The following is a 25576-nucleotide window of genomic DNA, read 5'->3' on the forward strand; positions in this document are numbered from 1 at the left end:
TTACTACATTTAGGACAGTAAGTGGAGTAGTGGTGACCTCTAGTGGTCAGAAGTGACACACCTGCAGTACACAGAGAAGCTCCTCTACGTACGCCCTCTCAGTCTCCAACAGCTCGTTCATTACATGTCTGTAGGAACAAAACAACAACATTCTATTTAACATCAACATATTGTATTATTATTTTGATAAACTTACCAAGTATTAAATATCTAACTAACCATCTCTTTTCAATTGTGTTTCACAAGAGGATTAATTGATATTGTTTTTTGAAATATATTTTTTCACCTCCTTTTTCTCCCCAATTTAGATCTTGTCTCATCGCTGAAACTCCCCAATGGACTCAGGAGAGGCGAAGGTCGTGTCATGCGTCTTCCGAAACATGACCCGCCAAACAGCGCTTCTTAACACCTGCCCGTTTAACCCAGAAGCCAGCTGCACCAATGTGTTGGAGGAAACACCGTCCAGCTGACGACCGAAGTCAGCCTGCAGGCGCCCGGCCCGCCACGAGTCGCTTTACGGCGATGATCCAAGTAAAGCCCCCCCGGGCAAACCCTCCCCTAACCCTGACGCGACTGGGCAAATTGTGCGCCACCCTATGGGACTCCCGGTCACGGCCGGTTGTGACACAGCCTGGGATCGATCCGGGGCTGTAGTGACGCTTCAAGTGCAGTAGACCCCTGAGCCACTCGGGAGGCCGTTCATTGATTTATTTTAAGGCATTTCAGGCTATAGACATCATTGACCTTTGACCCCTGACCCTACCGTCGGAGCACTGCCAGGTTCTCCTCCTCCTCAGACAGAGAGCCGTGTCTGCTGCCGTCGTTCTGCACCTGAACCTCCACTATTCTGCAGTTTTCTACGTTCAAGATGTTGTCCTCTGCATTCTTTGACTCTTGACTCCTGTGAGCTACAAGAAACAGAAAGACGGGATAAGAAATACTCATCTGAACTTCAAACAACCAACAAAAAAGTCATTTCAATCAATCAATGATATATTGTCGGGGAATGAGATATTGTTGAACCTTTTTGGGATAGGGGGCAGCATTTTCACTTTTGGATGAATAGCATGCCCAGAGTGAACTGCCTCCTACTCTGTCCCAGATGCTAATATATGCATATTATTATTAGTATTGGATAGAAAACACTCTGAAGTTTCTAAAACTGTTTGAATGGTGTCTATGGGTATAACAGAACTCATATGGCAGGCAAAAACCTGAGAAAAATCCAACCAGGAAGTGGGACATCTGAGGTTTGTAGTTTTTCAAAGCTTGGCCTACCGAATACACATTAAGATATGGATGAGGTTGCACTTCCTAGGGATACCACTAGATGTCAACCATCTTTAGAAACTGGTTTGAGGATTCTACTATAAAGGAGGGGCTCATGAGACCTCTGAGTCAGTGGTCTGGCAGAGAGCCTTGGTCTCATGACGCGCGCCCCCGACAGAGTTCCAGTGCTTTTCTGAAGACAAAGGAATTCTCCGTTTGGAACATTATTGATGTTTTATGTTAAAAACATCCTAAAGATTGATTGCATACATCGTTTGACATGTTTCTAAAGGACTGTAACGGAACTTTTCGAGTTTTTGTCTGGATGAAGTGCCTGCGCCTCATGAAGATGGATTACTGGGCTGAACACACTAACAACAAGTGGCTATTTGGACATAAATGATGGAACTTTATGGAACAAATCAGTCATTTATTGTCGAACTGGGATTCCTGGGAGTGCCTTCTGATGAAGATCATCAAAGGTAAGTGAATATTTATGGTGTTGTTTCTAACTTTGTTGATTCCAAAATGGCGGATATTCCTCTGGCTGTTTTGGGTTCTGAGCGCCGTTATCAGATTCTGCTTTTTCCATAAAGTTTTTTTGAAATCTGACACAGAGGTTGCATTAAGGAGAAGTCTATATTTAATTCTGTGAATAACACTTGTATCTTTTATCAATGTTTAGTATGAGTATTTCTGCAAAATCACCAGATGTTTTGGAATCAAAACATTACTGCACGTAAGGCGCCAATGTAAACTGAGATTTTTGGATATAAATATGCACATTATCGAACAAAACATACATGTATTGTGTAACATGATGTCCTATGAGTGTCATCTGATGAAGATCATCAAAGGTTAGAGATTAATTTGATCTATATTTCTGCTTTTTGTGACTCCTATCTTTGGCTGGAAAAATGGCTGTGTGTTTTTTCGACTTGGCGGTGATCTAACATAATCATATGTTGTGCTTTAGCTGTAAAGCATTTTTGAAATCAGACAAGATTAACAAGATGTTTATCTTTCATTTGCTGTAGTGGACTTGTTAATGTGTGAAAGTTAGATATTTCAAAAAAATATTATTGAATTTTGCGCGCTGCCTTTTCGCGCGCTGTTGTCGATGGGTTCCGCGCTAGAAAGGTTTTTCCATCAGAACCAGAAAGACGGAGGGAAAGGTAGAGTCAGAACCAGAGAGACAGTGAGGGAAAGGTAGAGTCAGAACCAGAGACAGGGATGGAAAGGTATAGTCAGAACCAGAGAGACAGTGAGGGAAAGGTAGAGTCAGAACCAAAGAGACAGTGAGGGAAAAGGTAGAGTCAGAACCAGAGAGACAGGGAGGGAAAGGTAGAGTCAGAACCAGAGAGACAGTGAGGGAAAGGTAGAGTCAGAACCAGAGACAGGGATGGAAAGGTAGAGTCAGAACCAGAGAGACAGTGAGGGAAAGGTAGAGTCAGAACCAAAGAGACAGTGAGGGAAAGGTAGAGTCAGAACCAGAGAGAAGGGGAGGGAAAGGTTTAGTCAGAACAAGAGAGACAGTGAGGGAAAGGTATAGTCAGAACCAGAGAGACAGGGAGGGAAAGGTAGAGTCAGAACCAGAGAGACAGTGAGGGAAAGGTATAGTCAGAACCAGAGAGACAGGGAGGGAAAGGTAGAGTCAGAACCAGAGAGACAGTGAGGGAAAGGTAGAGTCAGAACCAGAGAGACAGTGAGGGAAAGGTAGAGTCAGAACCAGAGAGACAGTGAGGGAAAGGTAGAGTCAGAACCAGAGAGACAGTGAGGGAAAGGTAGAGTCAGAACCAGAGAGACAGGGAGGGAAAGGTAGAGTCAGAACCAGAGAGACAGGGAGGGAAAGGTAGAGTCAGAACCAGAGAGACAGGGAGGGAAAGGTAGAGTCAGATAGTGACGACCAGTGTGACATGTGGCGCAGAGTGTGGTATTCACCAGGAGGGGACATGGGGAACTTGATGATGGCTTCAGGCCTGGGAGCCACTGGCTGAACGGGCCGTGTCTGTTTGGCTGCCAGCTTCTTCAGACTGACCCTCCTCTTCTCAAACATCTCCTGCATGGACACCTGCTTTTGAAACACCTTCTCTACCTGCTCCTGTTAACACACACAGAGGGGAGGGAGGGTTAGATAGACATTTTGAGGGTGTACCTCAATAGTCAAAAACGTCTTCCTCTCCTCGTCTCTATTCAATCGTTTGATTATACTTGGGGCCAGGAGTTTTTCCTGACCACGTGGAGAGGGGAGGAAAAACATGGAAAAATATCTCGACCTCCTGGTCACGTCTCGTGTTCAAAACAACTGCCCACCAAAAACAATGTTTTCTCATGTAATGTATATCTGGTGCCTCTATGGGGCGCCACCTACCCTGAGCTCTGGGTTGAGGATGGAGTCATAGTCCCTCCAGATGGCGTTGAGGTCGGTGATCTGGTGTTGGGCGGCCGTGTCCAGGTACTTCTCCAGCTCCTGCAGCGCGGCCTCCGCCCCGTCCTGAGACTGACATCTATCTACCGGCTGGGAGGCAAGGAGGTAGATCCCTTCCTCACACCACCTCGATGCCTAGGGAGGGAGGGAGGGAGGGAGGGATTCATTATACCACAGGTCAGAGGGAGAATGAATCCTTACCTGGCTGAACTCAAACCCAAACTCTTATACCTTGACACTTGTCAAACATCTGAAAGATTCCATCAGCTCTCACCTACTAGAGGGCTACATTGACCAATCACCCGGTTACTGATCCCCATCTACACCAGGGTTTGCCAGTGTTTCCATGACCCTACTTCTCCCCTCCAGCCCTCACCTTCTCAGGACAGTGGTGTAGCTCCATGGCCCTACTTCTCCCCTCCAGCCCTCACCTTCTCCAGACAGTGGTGCAGCTCCATGACCCTACTTCTCCCCTCCAGCCCTCACCTTCTCCAGACAGTGGTGCAGCTCCATGGCCCTACTTCTCCCCTCACCTTCTCCAGACAGTGATGCAGCTCCATGGCTCTACTTCTCCCCTCCAGCCCTCACCTTCTCCAGACAGTGGTGCAGCTCCATGGCCCTACTTCTCCCCTCACCTTCTCCAGACAGTGGTGCAGCTCCATGACCCTACTTCTCCCCTCCAGCCCTCACCTTCTCCAGACAGTGGTGCAGCTCCATGGCCCTACTTCTCCCCTCACCTTCTCCAGACAGTGATGCAGCTCCATGGCCCTACTTCTCCCCTCCAGCCCTCACCTTCTCCAGACAGTGGTGCAGCTCCATGGCCCTACTTCTCCCCTCACCTTCTCCAGACAGTGATGCAGCTCCATGGCCCTACTTCTCCCCTCCAGCCCTCACCTTCTCCAGACAGTGGTGCAGCTCCATGGCCCTACTTCTCCCCTCCAGCCCTCACCTTCTCCAGACAGTGGTGCAGCTCCATGACCCTACTTCTCCCCTCCAGCCCTCACCTTCTCCAGACAGTAGTGCAGCTCCATGGCCCTACTTCTCCCCTCCAACCCTCACCTTCTCCAGACAGTGGTGCAGCTCCATGGCCCTACTTCTCCCCTCCAGCCCTCACCTTCTCCAGACAGTGATGCAGCTCCATGGCCCTACTTCTCCCTTCCAGCCCTCACCTTCTCCAGACAGTGGTGCAGCTCCATGGCCCTACTTCTCCCCTCACCTTCTCCAGACAGTGATGCAGCTCCATGGCCCTACTTCTCCCCTCCAGCCCTCACCTTCTCCAGACAGTGGTGCAGCTCCATGGCCCTACTTCTCCCCTCACCTTCTCCAGACAGTGATGCAGCTCCATGGCCCTACTTCTCCCCTCCAGCCCTCACCTTCTCCAGACAGTGGTGCAGCTCCATGACCCTACTTCTCCCCTCCAGCCCTCACCTTCTCCAGACAGTGGTGAAGCTCCATGACCCTACTTCTCCCCTCCAGCCCTCACCTTCTCCAGACAGTGGTGCAGCTCCATGGCCCTCAGGAGGAGGACCTTCTTGGTCTTGAGGAAGGAGGTGACCTCATCACACACGGCCCTCAGCTCACTGCACTTTGGCAGGATGGAGTCCTCAGCATAGTGAGCACTCTCAATCAGCCCATCCCCCTCAGCGGCCAGGGACAGAGCCCAGTCCAACACATCCTGGAGAGAAAGAGACACAGGCAGGTGAGTACACACACACACACACACACACACACACACACACACACGACTACTACACAATAAAACAAAATAAATATGAACAAAGCAGTCATAATGGAAAGCCATTAAATCCATGTTACTTCCCAGTTGCCTCTGAAATAAGGACCGATGCATAACAGCCAACTCATCATTTTACACAACGTATACAGTCTGTAAAGATTTCCCTGTGGATGTTCTAGGCCTTATTGCAGGCATTGTGGATTCAGTTCATGTCCATATATGTGATGGGAATGTAGAACGAGAGAACGAGGGAGCAGGCTGTTTCTGTGGTGCAGAACCAGAACCAGCACCATCCACTCTACCACCACACAACACACACAATCTGTCTCTCTCTCCCTCCTTAAGTCCCCTTGAATGAAGCAGCACAAGACATATGATGTAATTTCTCCAAGAAAATAATAGCAGCACATTTAGCAGGTGTTGTACATGTTTAGATACACAGTCATATCCATGGCAACAGGCCATGTTTTCTAGACACATGGGGACTACAGCAGTAATGTATGTGTGAACCAACCAATAGGAGGTATGATCCACTGCACGTGAGTCTCATCTGTAAAGTCAATACTGTCACTGAGATGAATGGGGTCTATAATGTACTGGGGTACAACTAGAGCGGAAACAGGATACGACCCATGTCAGCTGGTGGAATCTCATCATTCAAGTGTCTACATTCATTTCACTCATCGTGTTTTGGATCTGTTAGACAAGTTGATGAGCTATGGGGAGGATGTTGTGTGCTATTGGGATGAAGTGTGTGTGTTTGTGTCTTACACAGGCTTTCTCCTCCTGGCTGGTGAGTTCTCGTAGGATGTGTTCTGCATGGGCGGGACTGATGCCAACCTCCGAGAACGCCTCTACCCGCTCTGACACCACATCCAGCTGGGCACGCACCTGAACACCCATAGTGAGGGACAGGTAGAGTCAGAACACAGACAGACAGACAGAGGGACAGGTAGAGTCAGAACACAGACAGACAGACAGAGGGACAGGTAGAGTCAGAACACAGACAGACAGACAGAGGGACAGGCAGAGTCAGAACACAGACAGACAGACAGAGGGACAGGTAGAGTCAGAACACAGACAGAGGGAAAGGTAGAGTCAGAAGACAGACAGACAGACAGAGGGACAGGTAGAGTCAGAAGACAGACAGACAGACAGAGGGACAGGTAGAGTCAGAAGACAGACAGACAGACAGACAGAGGGACAGGTAAAGTCAGAAGACAGACAGACAGACAGAGGGACAGGTAGAGTCAGAAGACAGACAGAGGGACAGAGGGACAGACAGACAGACAGACAGACAGACAGACAGACAGACAGACAACAAATTGACAAACAGTGACCGGGACTACATCTCCCATGATGCTCTTGTGTCCCTGTTCCCCTCACCTCACGGAAGTAGTATTCAAAATGGCGGAGCTGCAGACACTGTTCCAGCTTGGTCTGGTGTCTCTCCCAGAAATCATCAAACGCAGTCTCTGTCTCATCCAGCTGGCCCAGCAGTCTACACACGGATGGAAGAAGAACGGTAGACAAATGAAGGGATGGAGAGAGAGAGATGGATGGAGGGAGATAAACATGGAAAGGGAATGAAGGATAGAACCTGAGTCAAAAAAAAAAAGAAAAAAAAAGCTAACAGTGGTATTTCAGCTTGGATCTCAAAGTATCACTAAGTGAAACCAGAAGTACCTATTCATTGAAACCAAACCAGGTCCTGTGTTTAATCAAATCCCTTACATAACCTACTCCTCCAAGAGCAGAGCACTTTACAGTATAACCAACATAATGTTTTGGGTTATGAAACACTGCACTTTTCTTTCCTTTGTTCTCCCAATTCTGCTCTGCAGCTGTGAGTGCTGCCACTATGCATCCTATCCCCGTACTCCCAAAATACACCAGAATGGCACGGGGGCAGATTTCACTGCAGCGCGGCAGAACACAGCCTAGAAGGTTCAGGGTCATGGTGGGAGATGAGAGAGTAGAGTTCTAGGTAACTTCTAGCAAGACACACACCAGCATTGATACTAGAGAACATGAATCTTGACTGTTCCATAACCAGTTGGACCTCAGGATCTCTCTGTCTTATTTCCTATCTCTGTTGTTCCTACTGTACTCAGTCCCTTTCTCAACCTATTCCATTAGCATTAAAGGGACAGTTACCCTAAAATTGATATGGCGCCAAACGTTCCTATTCATTTAGGATTGAGGCAAACATACAGATTTAGTATGATCTAAACAACACAACTTTAGACTACTTCTTAGGTATGAGAGTACCTCTAAGCCTGACCCTTGACCCCTGTCCCCTCTGACCTCTGCACGGTGGCCAGGTTCTCCAGCTCGTCCTGGTTCATTTTATAGTCGGGTTCTCTCTGCAGGGGCTCGTTGATGCTCTCCAGGAGCCGGCCTCCCTGGCCCAGTGCCACACACAGGTCCTCCTGGGAGAGAGACAGGACATGGACACATCAGTTAGAGGGATCTACCATTGGACAGTACAGAGTATACAGTCTCAGCTACAGCCAAAGTATGTTCTTCAGTATATCTTTCCCCTGAGAAACACAAACATCAGGAACAAATCAGGAACTGAATGTTTAACCGTGCCTTGAATTTAAAATGAATTGACCTCAACACTATCACTTAAAACATGGAGGTTTTGGTAATAGTCTGTATATTAATGACTTGTTCTCTCCGTGCCCTTACCTTCATCTGTCCCTTCTTCTCGGTGTGTGTGGCCAGCAGGTTGGACGTGGCCTGGGCGTCGTTGGGTAGCTCAGTCTCGGCCAGCTCCGTCCCAAACGACTGCAGGGTCTGAGCCGTGGTCTTCACCATCAGAGCAAAGGCCTCGATAGCCTGAGGACCGGACAAACACAACCCAATTGTGTCATCACTGGTTAGAAACACACACACATCCTATTGAGATGGGGGGGACTAATGGGACAGTTTAGAATGAGTTCAGTTCAGTGAGCAGATATCAAGTTGGGATTGGGCCCTATGTAGTCTGTCAGGGGTCTGGTGGGAAGGGTATGGTAGTAGGGTACTCACGGTGCGGTGTGAGATCCAGGTATCATGTTGGGATTGGGCCCTATGTAGTCTGTCAGAGGTCTGGTGGGAAGGGTATGGTAATAGGGTACTCACGTGCGGTGTGAGATCCAGGTATCATGTTGGGATTGGGCCCTATGTAGTCTGTCAGGGGTCTGGTGGGAAGGGTACGGTAGTAGGGTACTCACGGTGCGGTGTGAGATCCAGGTATCATGGCAGTAATCATGGGTTCCTCCCAGCTCCTGGGGCAGCTGAGTCCGGTCGATGTAGGCATGGAGCTCAGTCACAGAGCTCAGCATCACCACCTGAGACACAGGGAGGAGAGTCAACACACATTAACCTACATATGAAACGCATACAAAGGTTCACTAACGTCCTCACATCAGACGTGCACATGCATATAAAAAAAACATACCGGCACCTTCATCTTGAACTCATCCCTGTTGAACTTGAAGAAGATGTCGGAGAGCGTCCGCTGGAATAAGGTGGAGGGCCGCAAGACCAGAACCAGTTGTAAATGTACTGGGAATGAGCCCTGTGGAACACACACATTCATTACTTTGTGTTGTTGTTGTTGGGGGATAAACCTTCAGAGGTCTTATGGACTTGAATGGAATTCATTGATACAAATTAACTGAACATACATACACATGCCTTACTGGAAAGAGTGGTAAATCAGGGCAGTGGTTCATCTTGGTAAGCAAATCCAGTGGTCTTGTGTTTTAGCTGATTGTCCTGCTGTAAGGTGAATTTTTCTCTCAGTGTCTGATGGAACGCAGACTGAATCAGGTTTTCCTCTAGGATTGTGCCTGTGCTGAGCTCTATTCAGTTTCTTTTTATCCTCCAAAACTCCCTAGTCCTTGCCGATGACAAGCATACCAATAACATGATGCAGCCACCACCATGGTTGAAAATATGAACTGTGGTAGTCAGTGTTGTGTTGGATTTTCCCCACATTTTTTGCAGTTTTACTTTTGTACCTTAATGCAAACAGGATGCATGTTTTGGAATATTTTTATTCTGTACAGGCTTCCTTCTTTTCACTCTGTCATTTAGGTTAGTATTGTGGAGTAACTACAATGTTGTTGATCCATCCTCAGTTTCCTCCTATCACAGCCATCATACTCTAACTGTTTTAAAGTCACCATTGGCCTCATGGTCAAATCCTGGAGCGGTTTCCTTCCTCTCCGGCAACTGTGTTAGTGACTGGGTGTATCGATACACCATCCAAAGTGTAATTAATAACTTCACCAGGCTCAAAGGGATATTTAAATGTCTGCTTTGTCCATTTTTAGCCATCTACCAAAAGGTGCCCTTCTTTGCGAGGCATTGGAAAACCTCCATGGTCTTTGTTGTTGAATCTGTGTTGGAAATTCACTGCTCGACCGAGGGACCTTACAGAAAATGTTATATGTGGGGGTACAGAGATGAGGTAGTCAATTATGGTAAACACTATTATTACACACACAGTGAGTCCATGCAACTTATTATGTGACTTATTACGCACATTTTTACTCCTGAACTTATTTAGCCTTGCCGTAGCAAAGGGGTTGAATCCTTAAATACTTGTAAATATTTCTAAAAACATAATTCCATTTTGACATTATGGGGTATTGTGTTTAGGCCAGTGACACAACATATACATGTAATCCATTTTAAACTCAGGCTGTAACACAACAACATGTGGAGAAAGTCGAGAAGTGTCAACACTTTCTGAAGGCCCTGTAAGCCAGATTGTTAGTGGCTTGTTGTAACAGTGTGAACACTTTCTGAAGGCCCTGTAAGCCAGATTGTTAGTGGCTTGTTGTAACAGTGTGAACACTTTCTGAAGGCCCTGTAAGCCAGATTGTTAGTGGCTTGTTGTAACAGTGTCAACACTTTCTGAAGGCCCTGTAAGCCAGATTGTTAGTGGCTTGTTGTAACAGTGTGAACACTTTCTGAAGGCCCTGTAAGCCAGATTGTTAGTGGCTTGTTGTAACAGTGTGAACACTTTCTGAAGGCCCTGTAAGCCAGATTGTTAGTGGCTTGTTGTAACAGTGTGAACACTTTCTGAAGGCCCTGTAAGCCAGATTGTTAGTGGCTTGTTGTAACAGTGTGAACACTTTCTGAAGGCCCTGTAAGCCAGATTGTTAGTGGCTTGTTGTAACAGTGTGAACACTTTCTGAAGGCCCTGTAAACCAGATTGTTAGTGGCTTGTTGTAACAGTGTGAACACTTTCTGAAGGCCCTGTAAACCAGATTGTTAGTGGCTTGTTGTAACAGGAGTTGTGAATTACTCTGCTCTACAGGGGTGGTCTTCAAATCGATACCGCAAGACTAGCTAGAGTAGGACAACCTTCCTCAGCCTCGGGCACACAAACAACACTACCCACTGTATAATCTACATCACCACACTCTACTGCTGCTGGCTACAGCTGACATATATAGCAGGCTGAGTGGGCATAAAACTGATCCCTGGAGGAGTGGAGTGGGGGAGGGATAGCGCTTCAACCAACATCACTGGAGGTGCAGCCAAAAATATCTAGTGCATGTTATAAAACAGGTGCATCTCTCACTTGTTTTAGAATAGGTACTTGTATTGAATTCTTTGGTTTGAAAATACTGGGAAGAGATTTCGCCAGAAAACCCAGAATCCACACAGCAACTGACAGCCTGAATGTAGCCTATTGTCTGATTGGATGAGCCAGAGTCACACACACACACACACACACACACACACACACACACACACACACACACACACACACACACACACACACACACACACACACACACACACACACACACACACACACACACACACACACACACACACACACACACACACACACACACACACACACACACACACACACACACACACACACACCTATGTATTTACTTGGACAGTGAAGATAAAAGTGCATTTGCAGTTTATTTTGGTGGTGTTTATAGGCATAAAATTACACCCCCCCCCAAAATGCTAACCTCCCCTGTTATTGGTAATGGTGAGTGGTAAGCATGTTTTGGTGGCATGATCTCATTAACGTAGAAGTGTTCAGAAACATATTCTATTCTTATTTACAGTTAAAGTGACCAAAAAAATGACAATACATTATTTACCATTAATTTCTATTGGGCACAACAATCTGAAACACAGACAAAACAAACGGCAAATGCATCCATGTTTACTGAGCCTCAACCTTGATGTAGTCATTGTGTGCTAGGAATATGGGACCAAATACTACATTTAACTAAAACCAAATACTTATGACACCTTCAAATTGGGGGACTTTCATTTCTAAACAGTGAAACAGATACAGAGCCTTCAGAAAGTATTCATACCCCTTGACTTATTCCACATTTTGTTGTGTTACAGCCTGAACGTTTCTCACCCCTTATCCAGATACAAGATGTAATCGCTGTCAAAAAGGTATTCTACAAAGTATTCACTCAGGGGTGTGAATACTTCTGTAAATGAGATATTTCTGTATTTCATTTTCAAGAAATGTGCAACATTTTCTAAAAACCCATGTCATTATGGGGTATTATTGTGTGTAGGTGGGTGAGAAAAAAACATGATTTGATCTGTTTTGAATTTAGGCTGAAACAACAAAATCTGGAATAAGTCAAGGGGTATAAATACTTTCTGAAGGCACTGTATGTATGGAAATACCCTCAAATAATACATATCATATTAAACATTTGATCTCAAATCCAAAATGCTGGAGTATAGAGACAAGTTCAAAGTTTTAGCCTAACTGTTCAAATAAATACGTGGAGGTTTGTAACCACAGTAAAACCTCTGCAAATCACAATTCCAATTAGCAGAATAAGGCTCTATTTCAGCAGTATGATGTCATCTCATATTGCCAAACGGCTGCTTCCCAGAGACTAGCCCACTACATCCACACACAGCTGCTTACCAACCCTGCAAGACCACATTGCCATGGAAACTGCACTCCTTTGGAGAAAGAGATGAGATTCCACACAGTGACGGTTTCCACGTCTGTCACACAGCCAGTCTATTTTTTATTAATGAATTGCATCTAGTAAATAAAGGACTGCTCTTTCTCACTGAAAAAATGTGTCAATGACCAGGTTTCGAACCTGGATCTCAAGACTGCTTTAGCTCACTGAGCTAAAGACCTGGGCATTTGCTTGGGGAGCTAACACGTGTCTTCAGGTGTCAGGAAAGGTCACTCAAATCTGAATGTATTACTGAACTACCAACGCAAAATCAATGAAGAGATCCTGAGAGATAAAACGTGTTAATCTTCATTACCTCACTCTCATTATTTATCTCCTAATCAATAATCCAGCGCACGGTCACACTGTCTGTCCTGCACATGACACTCAAACAAATGACTTGATCTGTTTGGGACTGATGCTGTATGGGACTGATGGCTGTATGGGACTGGAGCAAGCCTGCTGTGATTAGAGCCCGACTGTTATTAGGCTCCTCCTCTCTGTACATTTGAACCGTATTTGCACATAATATGGCCCTTTCCTATCACAGTAACCCATCAATATTTTTGGAGAGCTTGGAGTTTGCTGACACTAAAATCATAAAAGCACTTTAACAGCGGGCGGGCGGACGTTAAAAACCATTTAATGAGAACATGGAAGGAGGGGCTGCTTCTTGACCTTCAAACTGTGATTTCCATAACAATACCATTCCATGTAGTCTGACTCTGGTGTAGCCAATGAAAGCTCATGTTAAACCCAGCTACACAGTATATGATATACTGTCGGAAGTAATAATGGAACACACATCAGTCAGGGGGGAACTCACCCCATCCACCGCTAACGTGTAGCAGCACCCACTTAGATGATAGGTGGTGGCCATGTTGTAACAGAACACTCAAACCACACATCAGCTAGCGGTTACCGTGGAACAGCTGATTTGGTCATTTATTCTGGACATGTTTTTCCATCTCCAATGTCATTCTGTAGGGAGTACCATATAGACAGAACATTGATCAGGATAACCTTGACACATGTCAGCTACAGAGGAAGATGCAGAGGAAGATCCAGCCTACACCATAACAAACACATTCACAAGATATGCCATCACACACACACACACACCCTCCTGTCACTGGGAAGCCCCATACAAACAGATACATACACAAGCACACGCATACCAATATATCCTTTCTACAGGAAGTCTCTTCCCCATCACACCCAGCTGACTAGCCTGACACAACTATCTCTCCCCCATCACACCCCAGCTGAGTAGCCTCACACCACTATCTCTCCCCATCACAACAAGCTGAGTAGCCTGACACCACTATCTCTACCCCATCACACCCAGCTGAGTAGCCTGACACCGCTATCTCTACCCCATCACACCCAGCTGAGTAGCCTGACACCGCTATCTCTACCCCATCACACCCAGCTGAGTAGCCTGACACCACTATCTCTACCCCATCACACCCCAGCTGAGTAGCCTCACACCACTATCTCTCCCCCATCACACCCAGCCGAGTAGCCTGACACCACTATCTCTCCCCCATCACACCCCAGCTGAGTAGCCTCACACCACTATCTCTCCCCCATCACACCCAGCTGAGTATCCTGACACCACTATCTCTTCCCCACCACACCCAGCTGAGTAGCCTGACACCGCTATCTCTACCCCATCACACCCAGCTGAGTAGCCTGACACCGCTATCTCTACCCCATCACACCCAGCTGAGTAGCCTGACACCACTATCTCTACCCCATCACACCCAGCTGAGTAGCCTGACACCACTATCTCTACCCCATCACACCCAGCTGAGTAGCCTGACACCACTATCTCTCCACCATCACACCCAGCTGAGTAGCCTGACACCACTATCTCTCCACCATCACACCCAGCTGAGTAGCCTGACACCACTATCTCTTTCCCATGCTGCTCATCTCCCTAGCGGGTTCCATCTCACTCACACGCCCCCCTCCACCCTCCTCCTCTCCATAGCCCAGCCCCTCTCCCTCCCCCTGCACGCCCCCTCCTCCTCCTCTCCATAGCCCAGCCCCTCTACCACCCCTGCCTCCCTCCTCCTCCTCCTCTCCATAGCCCAGCCCCTCTACCCCCCCCCCCTCTCCTCTCCTCACCATAGCCCAGCCCCTCTACCCCCCTGCTTCAGAACCATGCAGTGCAGTGCCTAGGGGTGAGTAATGACACCAACCCTCTGCTCCTCACACTGCAGGCCCACAAGGACACAGTCACAAATCATACTGGTAATCACAATCACAATCACAGACACTGCATGCTTGAGGGTGTGTGTGAGTGTGTGCGTGTGTGTGTATGTGCGCGTTTGCCCTTGGGGCCACCACACTGATACTGTACTCTACTAATCAGCAGGTTTCCCCAGCCTGTTTACACACTACTATCACTGTAGGGAAATCAATGAACACACCCACACTTAACAGAGGCTTACAGAGGACGAATGTCCTACCACAGCAATGTTAACAGCTCAACACAAGCCTCCTCCCATCCCTTGTCACATGGACATATCCAATGGGCTGGAACGGGCCGTTATGGCTGGAACAGTCCATTATTATTGGGGGGCTGACAGGCCCATATAAGGAGAATGATGGATACATTATGGTTTGCTGATGGGAGATGGGTGAGCTAAAAGGTTAACATTTGTCAATGTTATATTTATAGAAAAGTAATATTTCTGTTTTGTTTGTCTGTTTCATAACTCTGCATTTATTACCAACATTATGAAGATCACAGATGTGAAGCCTGTATCAAGTTATTATGATGGTGATTCCTGGAACTCATTGTGGGTGTTTCATGTTCATCACCCTATCCCCTCCCTAGTCAAATCAGCCTATCCCCTCCCTAGTCAAATCAGCCTATCCCCTCCCTAGTCAAATCAGCCTATCCCCTCCCTAGTCAAATCAGCCTATCCCCCTCCCTAGTCAAATCAGCCTATCCCCTCCCTAGTCAAATCAGCCTATCCCCTCCCTAGTCAAATCAGCCTATCCCCTCCCTAGTCAAATCAGCCTATCCCCTCCCTAGTCAAATCACCCTATCCCCTCCCTAGTCAAATCAGCCTATACCCTCCCTAGTCAAATCAGCCTATCCCCTCCCTAGTCAAATCACCCTATACCCTCCCTAGTCAAATCAGCCTATCCCCTCCCTAGTCAAATCACCCTATACCCTCCCTAGTCAAATCAGCCTATCCCCTCCCTAGTCAAATCACCCTATACCCTCCCTAGTCAAATCACCCTATCCCCTCCCTAGTCAAATCAGCCTATCCCCTCCCTAGTCAAATCAGCCTATCCCCTCCCTAGTCAAATCAGCCTATCCCCTCCCTAGTCTAATCAGCCTATCCCCTCCCTAGTCTAATCAGCCTATCCCCTCCCTAGTGAAATCAATTCAATTCAATGGCTTTATTGGCATGGGAAACATATGTTAACTTTGCCAAAGCAAGTGAGGTAGATAATATACAAAAGTGAAATAAACAATAAAAATGATCAGTAAACATTACACATACAGAATTTTCAAAACAATAAAGACATTACAAATGTCATATTAGGTATATATACAGTGTTGTAACAATGTACAAATGGTTAAAATACAAAAGGGAAAATAAATAAGCATAAATATGGGTTGTATTTACAATGGTGTTTGTTCTTCATTGGTTGCCCTTTTCTTGTGGCAATAGGTCACAAATATTGCTGCGGTGATGGCACACTGTGGAATTTCAAATCACCCTATCCCCTCCCTAGTCAAATCACCCTATCCCCTCCCTACTCAATCACTCTATCCCCTCCCTAGTCAAATCACCCTATCCCCTCCCTAGTCAAATCACCCTATCCCCTCCCTACTCAATCACTCTATCCCCTCCCTAGTCAAATCACCCTATCCCCTCCCTAGTCAAATCACCCTATCCCCTCCCTACTCAATCACTCTATCCCCTCCAGCTACAGCCACAGCTGTTGAGCTGTCACAGCCTGTACCACATGCAGTGAGAGTGACAGACACACAGACACACAGACACACACTAACTATTCGCACATATAGACATAATGACATTTGAAATGGCTTTATTGTTTTGGAACTTTTGTGAGTGTAATGTTTACTGTTCATTTTTTATTGTTTATTTCACTTTTGTTCATTATCTATTTCCCTTGCTTTGTCAATGTAAACATGTTTCCCATGCCAATAAAGCCCTTAAATTGAAATTGAATTGAGAGAGAGGGAGACAGAGACACACAGAGAGAGAGAGAGAGACACAGAGAGAGAGGGAGAGCGAGCGAGAGAGCGCGAGCGACAGCGAGAGAGAGAGCGAGAGAGAGAGAAGAAAAGAGAACTAGAGGAGCATGTGACAGAGTAGAGAAGGAGAGAGGAAGTGTACAGTAGAAGAGAAGACAAAGGTGTAAAAGGGTGATTATTACTAAATATTTTCTCAGATTGTTCTGGCAATTCTAACATAGACACTTTTGGGAGGAAAAATGTTCAACAAGCTTTTTACATTTGTATCACAAACAATGTGAGAAAATCCAGATGAAAGTGGCCATATAAGGCCCTTTTTAGACCTATACATGCCTCCTGTGAGACCCTATGATCTGTGAGCCGTACATGATACAGACAACATCTTGGTGCCATTATACTCCTTATAGTGTGTTCTAAAATACGGAGTAGGAAATCCCATCGCTCTCCCTCTCTCTCCTGCAGGTTGAAGTGAGTGTGATGTTGTATAATCTGAAAGGAGGAGATGCTACAGTGCCCCCCTGCAGACCTAGGCTAGTAGTTAGTTTCACCAGACAACAAGACACCTCACGGAGAAGGCTGCACTGTGCCACTACTCTGATATACAAAGGTTTCCTGTTGCTCAGCACATCTCGAACACATGTTAAAGTGTATGTCTTAATAGATTACACACACACCCTCAGCATACAGTGTTAATGAGGCGTGCACACACACACACACACACAGTTACTCACTGCAATGCGTAGCAGGGTCCCCTTGACGGCGGTCCATCTGTCCTGGCGGCGGTCGATGACCAGGATGAAGCCCACTCCAGACGCTGTCAGACTGCAGGAGAGCGAGACACGGTCACCACAGCAACATGGATGTGTGTTTATGTTACCACGGTTACATGGATGTGTGTGTATCCTCCTAATGACAGGACCCTTGACTGCTCCAAGATCACAGGCTACCCACAGGCAGTGGCATTATTACGCTCAATCCCTGTGTGTGTGTGTGTGTGTAGATTGTGTACAAAAGTACGAGGAAAGTGTTGCTGGCAGCACACGTTTACATCTCAGTCAATTAGCAGATGCTCTTAACAAGAGAGACAACCACACACACATAAATGTGAAAGAGTCAATGCTGCTGAGGTGGTCCATGTACATCAACACAGCCATGAGCAAATCCATCATCCATCCATCACCCTGCTGTGCACGCACGCACGCACGCACGCACACACACACACGGTAGAAAACACACTACCAAAATTTTGCCTCTTCCTCAGGTTAATCCCATTGATGTGACACGACAGGATACGTCTGTTATTCCCAAATGTTATTCCCAAAACCTCCTCAATAGAATGTCATCTCCTTCTCCCATTCCTTTTCTCTGTTATTCCGGTTTTCCCTCTCTGCAGATCCCGTTTGTTAAGCACCAGTGTTCTGTTTACAGCTCTGATAGAACGGGAGCCAACCACCAAGCCCCCCGAGAACAACGATCTTCTGCCTACCCGCTTCTCTACACCAGCCAATCAACTCAGCCCTGCATCTCCCCCATAGCCTATCACAGAGCAGCATACGGATGATGGACAGCGGTGGCGGGAGTGTGTTTGAATGGCTCATGAACAGAAGGGGGCGGGACATCTGATGGAGAATGAGATGGGATCCACCCCCCTTTAGCTGGTAGGTGAGGGAACCGCAAAAGTGTCATTAATTCAATTGCCGCCATGACAGTGGTGCACACACACACACACACACACACACACACACACAGCTTTCTTCTCGCTTTAGCTATAGAGCTTCCCCTCCCCTCCCCCTCGTCTCATTGGCTCTCTCTCTCTCTCCCCCTCCTTTCCTCTCTCTCTCCCTCTCTGCTCAGCAGCATGTGTGTTGGCAGTGAGGAGAGCACATAAGTAAAGGACAAGGATGAAGCCATAGAGATAGAAAGAGAGATTTATAGAAATTAAGGTAGAGATGAACAAAGAGAGAGAGAGAGAGGACAGAGAGAAAAAGGAGAGGAGAAAGTGCAGAGAGCATGCATCTTGTGAGATAAAACAGACGGTGATATGATTTATCCAGTGGTACTAATCAGGACCGTCCATAGTGCTGAACTGGCAGCATGATGGATGTTTCTCTATTGGACACCGTGTTAAATACAACACTCTGATTCAGAGATAAACTCATAGTAATTAAACACCCAGGACACCCCGTCTACACCCCCACAATACCCCCGCTTTCTCTTTTATATCTCCTCTTCCAGCTCCCTCTTTCTACCCCCTTACAGTCGCTCACGCTTTTGGTCTGGCGAGTGCGCTAGAGAGAGAGAGAGAAAGAAAGAGTGAGTAAGTAAGCAAGAGAGAAAGGGAGAGGCACAGAGAAAGAGAATGAAAGCGAGGGAATAAATGAAAGCAAGCTAGAGAGCACAACAGAGAAAGCACCCCCCCCTCTCTCAATTCAATTCAAGGGGCTTTATTGGCTTGGGAAACATATGTTAACAGTGCCAAAGCAAGTGAGGTAGATAATATACAGAATTGAAATACACAATACAAATGAACAGTAAACATTACACTCACAGACGTTCCAAAAGAATATAGACATTTCAAATGTTATATTATGTCTATATACATTGTTGTAACGATGTGCAAATAGTTAAAGTACAAAAGAGAAAATAAATAAACATAAATATGGGTTGTATTTACAATGGTGTTTGTCCTTCACTGGATGACCTTTTCTTGTGGCAACAGGTCACACATCTTACTGCTGTGATGGCACACTGTGGTATTTCACCCAATAGATATGGGAGTTTATCAAAATCGGGTTTGTTTTCGAATTCTTTGTGGATCTGTGTAATCTGAGGGAAATATGTTGGGAAGGAGGTAAGGAAGTACAGCTCAGTTTCCACCTCATTTTGTGGGCAGTGAGCACATAGCCTGTCTTCTCTTGAGAGCCAGGTCTGCCTACAGCGGCCTTTCTCAATAGCAAGGCTATGCTCACTGAGTCTTTACATCGGGTTACTTCCGGCGCCGACAGAGATGGCCGCTTCGCGTTCCTAGGAAACTATGCAGTTTTTAGTTTTTTTACGTGTTATTTCTTACATTGGTACCCCAGGTCATCTTAGGTTTCATTACATACAGTCGAGAAGAACTACTGAATATAAGAGCAGCGTCAACTCACCATCAGTACGACCAAGAATATGACTTTCGCGAAGCGGATCCTGTGTTCTGCCTTTCACCCAGGACAACGGAATGGATCCCAGCCGGCGACCCAAAAAAACGACTTCGTAAAAGAGGGAAACGAAGCGGTCTTCTGGTCAGACTCCGGAGACGGGCACATCGCGCCCCCTCCCTAGCATACTTCTCGCCAATGTCCAGTCTCTTGACAACAAGGTTGATGAAATCCGAGCAAGGGTAGCATTCCAGAGGGACATCAGAGACTAACGTTCTTTGCTTCACGGAAACATGGCTCACTGGAGACGCTATCGGAGTCGGTGCAGCCAGCTGGTTTCTCCACGCATCGCGCCGACAGAAACAAATATCTTTCTGGTAAGAAGAGGGGCGGGGGCGTATGCTTTATGGTTAACGAGACGTGGTGTGGTCACAACAACATACAGGAACTCAAGTCCTTCTGTTCACCTGATTTAGAATTCCTCACAATCAAATGTCGACCGCATTATCTACCAAGGGAATTATCTTTGATTATAATGACAGCCGTATATATTCCCCCCAAAGCAGACACATCGATGGCTCTGAACGAACTTTATTTGACTCTTTGCAAACTGGAATCCACATATCCTGAGGCTGCATTCATTGTAGCTGGGGATTTTAACAAGGCTAATCTGAAAACAAGACTCCCTAAATTGTATCAGCATATCGATTGCGCAACCAGGGCTGGCAAAACCTTGGATCATTGCTATTCTAACTTCCGCGACGCATATAAGGCCCTAACCCGCTCTCCTTTCGGAAAAGCTGACCACGACTCCATTTTGTTGCTCCCTGCCTACAAACAGAAACTAAAACAAGAAGCTCCCGCGCTGAGGTCTGTTCAACGCTGGTCCGACCAATCTGATTCCACACTCCAAGACTGCTTCCATCACGTGGACTGGGATATGTTTCGTATTGCGTCAGACAACAACATTGACGAATACGCTGATTCGGTGAGCGAGTTCATTAGAAAGTGCGTTGAAGATGTCGTTCCCATAGCAACGATTAAAACATTCCCAAACCAGAAACCGTGGATTGATGGCAGCATTCGCGTGAAACTGAAAGCGCGAACCACTGCTTTTAATCAGGGCAAGGTGACCGGAAACATGACCGAATACAAACAGTGTAGCTATTCCCTCCGCAAGGCAATCAAACAAGCTAAGCGTCAATATAGAGACAAAGTAGAATCGCAATTCAACGGCTCAGACACAAGAGGTATGTGGCAGGGTCTACAGTCAATCACGGATTACAAAAAGAAAACCAGCCCAGTCACGGACCAGGATGCCTTGCTCCCAGGCAGACTAAATAACTTTTTTGCCCGCTTTGAGGACAATACAGTGCCACTGACACGGCCCGCAACCAAAACATGCGTACTCTCCTTCACTGCAGCCGAGGTGAGTAAAACATTTAAACGTGTTAACCCTCGCAAGGCTGCAGGCCCAGACGGCATCCCCAGCCGCGCCCTCAGAGCATGCGCAGACCAGCTGGCTGGTGTGTTTACGGACATATTCAATCAATCCCTATCCCAGTCTGCTGTTCCCACATGCTTCAAGAGGGTCACCATTGTTCCTGTTCCCAAGAAAGCTAAGGTAACTGAGCTAAACGACTACCGCCCCGTAGCACTCACTTCCGTCATCATGAAGTGCTTTGAGAGACTAGTCAAGGACCATATCACCTCCACCCTACCTGACACCCTAGACCCACTCCAATTTGCTTACCGCCCAAATAGGTCCACAGACGATGCAATCTCAACCACACTGCACACTGCCCTAACCAATCTGGACAAGAGGAATACCTTTGTGAGAATGCTGTTCATCGACTACTGCTGGGTTCTATAACTGATTCAAGTATTTTTAGCCAGATCCTAATTGGTATGTCGAATTTTATGTTCTGCAGACTTTTCTAGCGCCCTCGCCAATTCATTGATCTATATGCTGAAGAGGGTGGGGATTAAGCTGCATCCCTGTCTCACCCCACGGCCCTGTGGGAAGAAATGTGTGTGTTTTTTGCCTATTTTAACCGCACAAATGTTGTTTGTGTACATGGATTTTATAATGTTGTATGTTTTTCCCCCAACACTGCTTCCCATCAATTTGTATAGCAGACCTTCATGCCAAATTGAGTCAAAGGCTTTTTTGAAATCAACAAAGCATGAGAAGACGTTGCCTTTGTTTTGGTTTGTCAATTAGGGTGTGCAGGGTGAATACGTGGTCTGTCGTACAATAATTTGGTAAAAAGCCAATTTGACATTTGCTCAGTACATTGTTTTCACTGAGGAAATGTATGAGTCTGCTGTTAATGATAATGCAGAGGATTTTCCCAAGGTTGCTGTTGACGCATATCCCACGGTAGTTATTGTAGTCAAATTTGGTCTAGCTAATTGGAATTTGTTGTCTGTATATTTGATAATTTCATTGAGGATACCATCAACACCACAGGCCTTTTTGGGTTGGAGGGTTTTTATTTTGTACTGTAGTTCATTCAAGGTAATTGGAGAATCCATCTCTCTTATTTATTTATTTGATTTATTACACATTTATTTAACCAGGTAGGCAAGTTGAGAACAAGTTCTCATTTACAATTGCGACCTGGCCAAGATAAAGCAAAGCAGTTCGACACATACAACGACACAGAGTTACACATGGAGTAAAACAAACATACAGTCAATAATACAGTAGAAAAATAAGTCTATATACAATGTGAGCAAATGAGGTGAGATAAGGGAGGTAAAGGCAAAAAAGGCCATGGTGGCGAAGTAAATACAATATAGCAAGTAAAACACTGGAATGGTAGATTTGCAGTGGAAGAATGTGCAAAGTAGAGATAGAAATAATGGGGTGCAAAGGAGCAAAATAAATAAATAAATACATAAATAAATAAATAAATACAGTAGGGGGAGAGGTAGTTGTTTGGGCTAAATTATAGATGGGCTATGTACAGGTGCAGTAATCTGTGAGCTGCTCTGACAGCTGGTGCTTAAAGCTAGTGAGGGAGATAAGTGTTTCCAGTTTCAGAGAGAGTGTTTCCAGAGTGTTTCCAGTTTGTAGTTCGTTCCAGTCATTGGCAGCAGAGAACTGGAAGGAGAGGCGGCCAAAGGAAGAATTGGTTTTGGGGGTGACCAGAGAGATATACCTGCTGGAGCGCGTGCTACAGGTGGGTGCTGCTATGGTGACCAGCAAGCTGAGATAAGGGGGGACTTTACCTAGCAGGGTCTTGCAGATGACATGGAGCCAGTGGGTTTGGCGACGAGTATGAAGCGAGGGCCAGCCAACGAGAGCGTACAGGTCGCAGTGGTGGGTAGTATATGGGGTATTGGAGGCTATTTTGTAAATGACATCGCCGAAGTAGGATGGTCAGTTTTACAAGGGTTTATTTGGCAGCATGAGTGAAGGATGCTTTGTTGCGAAATAGGAAGCCAATTCTAGATTTAACTTTGGATTGGAGATGTTTGATGTGAGTCTGGAAGGAGAGTTTACAATCTAACCAGACACCTAGCGATTTGTGGTTGTGCACATATTCTAAGTCAGAACTGTCCAGAGTATTGATGTTGGACAGGCGGGCAGGTGCAGGCAGCAATCGGTTGAAGAGCATGCATGTAGTTTTACTTGCATTTAAGAGCAATTGGAGGCCACGGAAAGAGAGTTGTATGGCATTGAAGCTCGCCTGGAGCGTTGTTAACACAGTGTCCAAAGAAGGGCCGGAAGTATACAGAATGGTGTCGTCTGCGTAGAGGTGAATCAGAGACTCACCAGCAGCAAGAGCGACATCATTGATGTATACAGAGAAGAGAGTCGGTCCAAGAATTGAACCCTGTGGCACCCCCATAGAGACTGCCAGAGGCCCGGACAACAGGGCCTCCGATTTGACACACTGAACGAACTATCAGAGAAGTAGTTGGTGAGCCAGGCGAGGCAATCATTTGAGAAACCAAGGCTATCGAGTCTGCCGATGAGGATGTGGTGATTGACAGAGTCGAAAGCATTGGCCAGGTCAATGAATACGGCTGCACAGTATTGTTTGTTATCGATGGCAGTTAAGATATCGTTTAGGACCTTGAGCGTGGCTGAGGTGCACCCATGATCAGCTCTGAAACCAGATTGCATAGCGGAGAAGGTATGGTGGGATTCGAAATGGTCGGTAATCTGTTTGTTGACTTGGCTTTCGAAGACCTTAGAAAGGCAGGGTAAGATAGATATAGGTCTGTAGCGGTTTGGGTCAAGAGTGTCCCCCACTTTGAAGAGGAGGATGACCGCAGCTGCTTTCCAATCTTTGGGAATCTCAGACAACACGAAAGAGAGGTTGAACAGGCTAGTAATAGGGGTGGCAACAATTTCGGCAGATAATCTTTAGAAAGAAAGGGTCCAGATTGTCTAGCCCAGCTGATTTGTAGGGGTCTCTCACATCAGAGGTACATGGGGCTGGAGGGCGGCAGTATCCACAGGAGAGTTGTCTGCTTTATGAAAACCCGCTGGTCTTAGTAACATGTGAGCTCATGATCACACATATCATCACCCAGTCACACACCACAACTGAATATATACATCTCAGGTAGAACCTCATTCATGCATTTGATACAGATGGGTTCCCTCCGGCTGTAACGAATGGATAGTATATGATACTATATTACTTAGAAATATATATGTTCTTTCTTGTTTTGTCAATTCAGATTTGTCTGAAATTACATCTTTACAGAACTCCTTTCTATGACAAACTGCTTCCATATAGCAGCTGAGCCCTGGAGTCTTAACTGACAGACCCCGTTAGTCTCTTTCATTAACACCTCCACACCAGTCATGCTCTGTCTCTCCAAGCCCCCCCCCCCCCCAGCCAACTCCCACAGGAGTCAGGGGTCAGGGGTTAAAGGTTTCACCATTAGCTAATGGGGAGGGGAGGATATGGTCCATTTTATGACTTTTCTTTAGTTATTCAACATTTATTAATATCAGGAATTCCTATTGAGATTGAGAATATGGTGGGATATCTGGCCAAGAAGGTAGTTAGTTCCTGTATAGAAACAGGACTAGCATAACGTCCAGGACATACGCCCCATGTACCTGGACATACACCCCATGTACCAGGGCATACACCTCATGTACCGGGCCATACACCCCATGTACCAGGACATACACCACGTGTACCAGGACATACACCACGTGTACCAGGACATACACCACGTGTACCGTGTACCAGGACATACACCACGTGTACCAGGACATACACCACATATACCAGGACATACACCACATGTACCAGGACATACACCACATGTACCAGTTGCAGCAACGTTGAGGTGTAATAGAGATGCCAACTATAATGGTTAAGATACAGTCCTGCATAAGACAAGTTCACTTTGTTGTAGGGAGATTCATTGTTCTGTTCAGACAAAGGAACTGTGAAAATAGTTCTACACTGACATCTGCTGGTAGGCATTGTTACCACACCACTTCCTCAACTATACAAAGTAATGACAAGTTCAAGCATCAGAGTGTGCAATGCATTGTGTGTGTGTGTGTGTGTGTGAGTGTCACCTGGGCACACTGGTCAGGTAGGTCAGCACGTTGTGGAACTCTTCCTCCTGGAGCTCGCCAAACGCAGGGAATTCTGGGAACACGATGATGGGACTTCCGTTCTCAGCTCGGCCCCCTGGGAAAGAAATGGGGACGTTTGATTGATTAATTGATTACATTTGTTCAACAAGGCCATTCCCAGTGGAATGAACACACAGAGCAGCGGTTCCAGC

General features: G+C 46.3%; 1 protein-coding gene across 25 annotated transcripts in view; it reads right to left on the reverse strand.

Annotated features, from left to right (window-relative positions):
• mcf2la (mcf.2 cell line derived transforming sequence-like a) overlaps positions 1–25576 on the reverse strand; it is a 72861-nt gene that overhangs the window by 12758 nt on the left and 34527 nt on the right. For 14 of the 25 annotated variants that reach the window (XM_090240166.1, XM_090240165.1, XM_036982641.2 and 11 more), the window contains 13 exons: positions 25365–25479; positions 17393–17483; positions 8881–9000; positions 8654–8770; positions 8127–8276; positions 7740–7864; positions 6819–6933; positions 6204–6323; positions 5181–5372; positions 3641–3832; positions 3211–3370; positions 764–908; positions 62–128 (listed from right to left, as the gene is read on the reverse strand). In XM_090240166.1, coding sequence (XP_090096292.1) covers positions 62–128; positions 764–908; positions 3211–3370; positions 3641–3832; positions 5181–5372; positions 6204–6323; positions 6819–6933; positions 7740–7864; positions 8127–8276; positions 8654–8770; positions 8881–9000; positions 17393–17483; positions 25365–25479 — 1709 coding nt within the window. Of the gene's footprint in view, positions 1–61; positions 129–763; positions 909–3210; positions 3371–3640; positions 3833–4183; positions 4226–5180; positions 5373–6203; positions 6324–6818; positions 6934–7739; positions 7865–8126; positions 8277–8653; positions 8771–8880; positions 9001–17392; positions 17484–17900; positions 18146–25364; positions 25480–25576 lie in introns of those variants that run through there. The other 11 variants (XM_090240152.1, XM_090240163.1, XM_090240157.1 and 8 more) reach the window with 6 other exon arrangements.

Source organism: Oncorhynchus mykiss, chromosome 7 (genome assembly GCF_057628025.1).
Source record: "Oncorhynchus mykiss isolate SJ-2025 chromosome 7, ASM5762802v1, whole genome shotgun sequence".
Taxonomy (NCBI): Eukaryota; Metazoa; Chordata; class Actinopteri; order Salmoniformes; family Salmonidae; genus Oncorhynchus; species Oncorhynchus mykiss.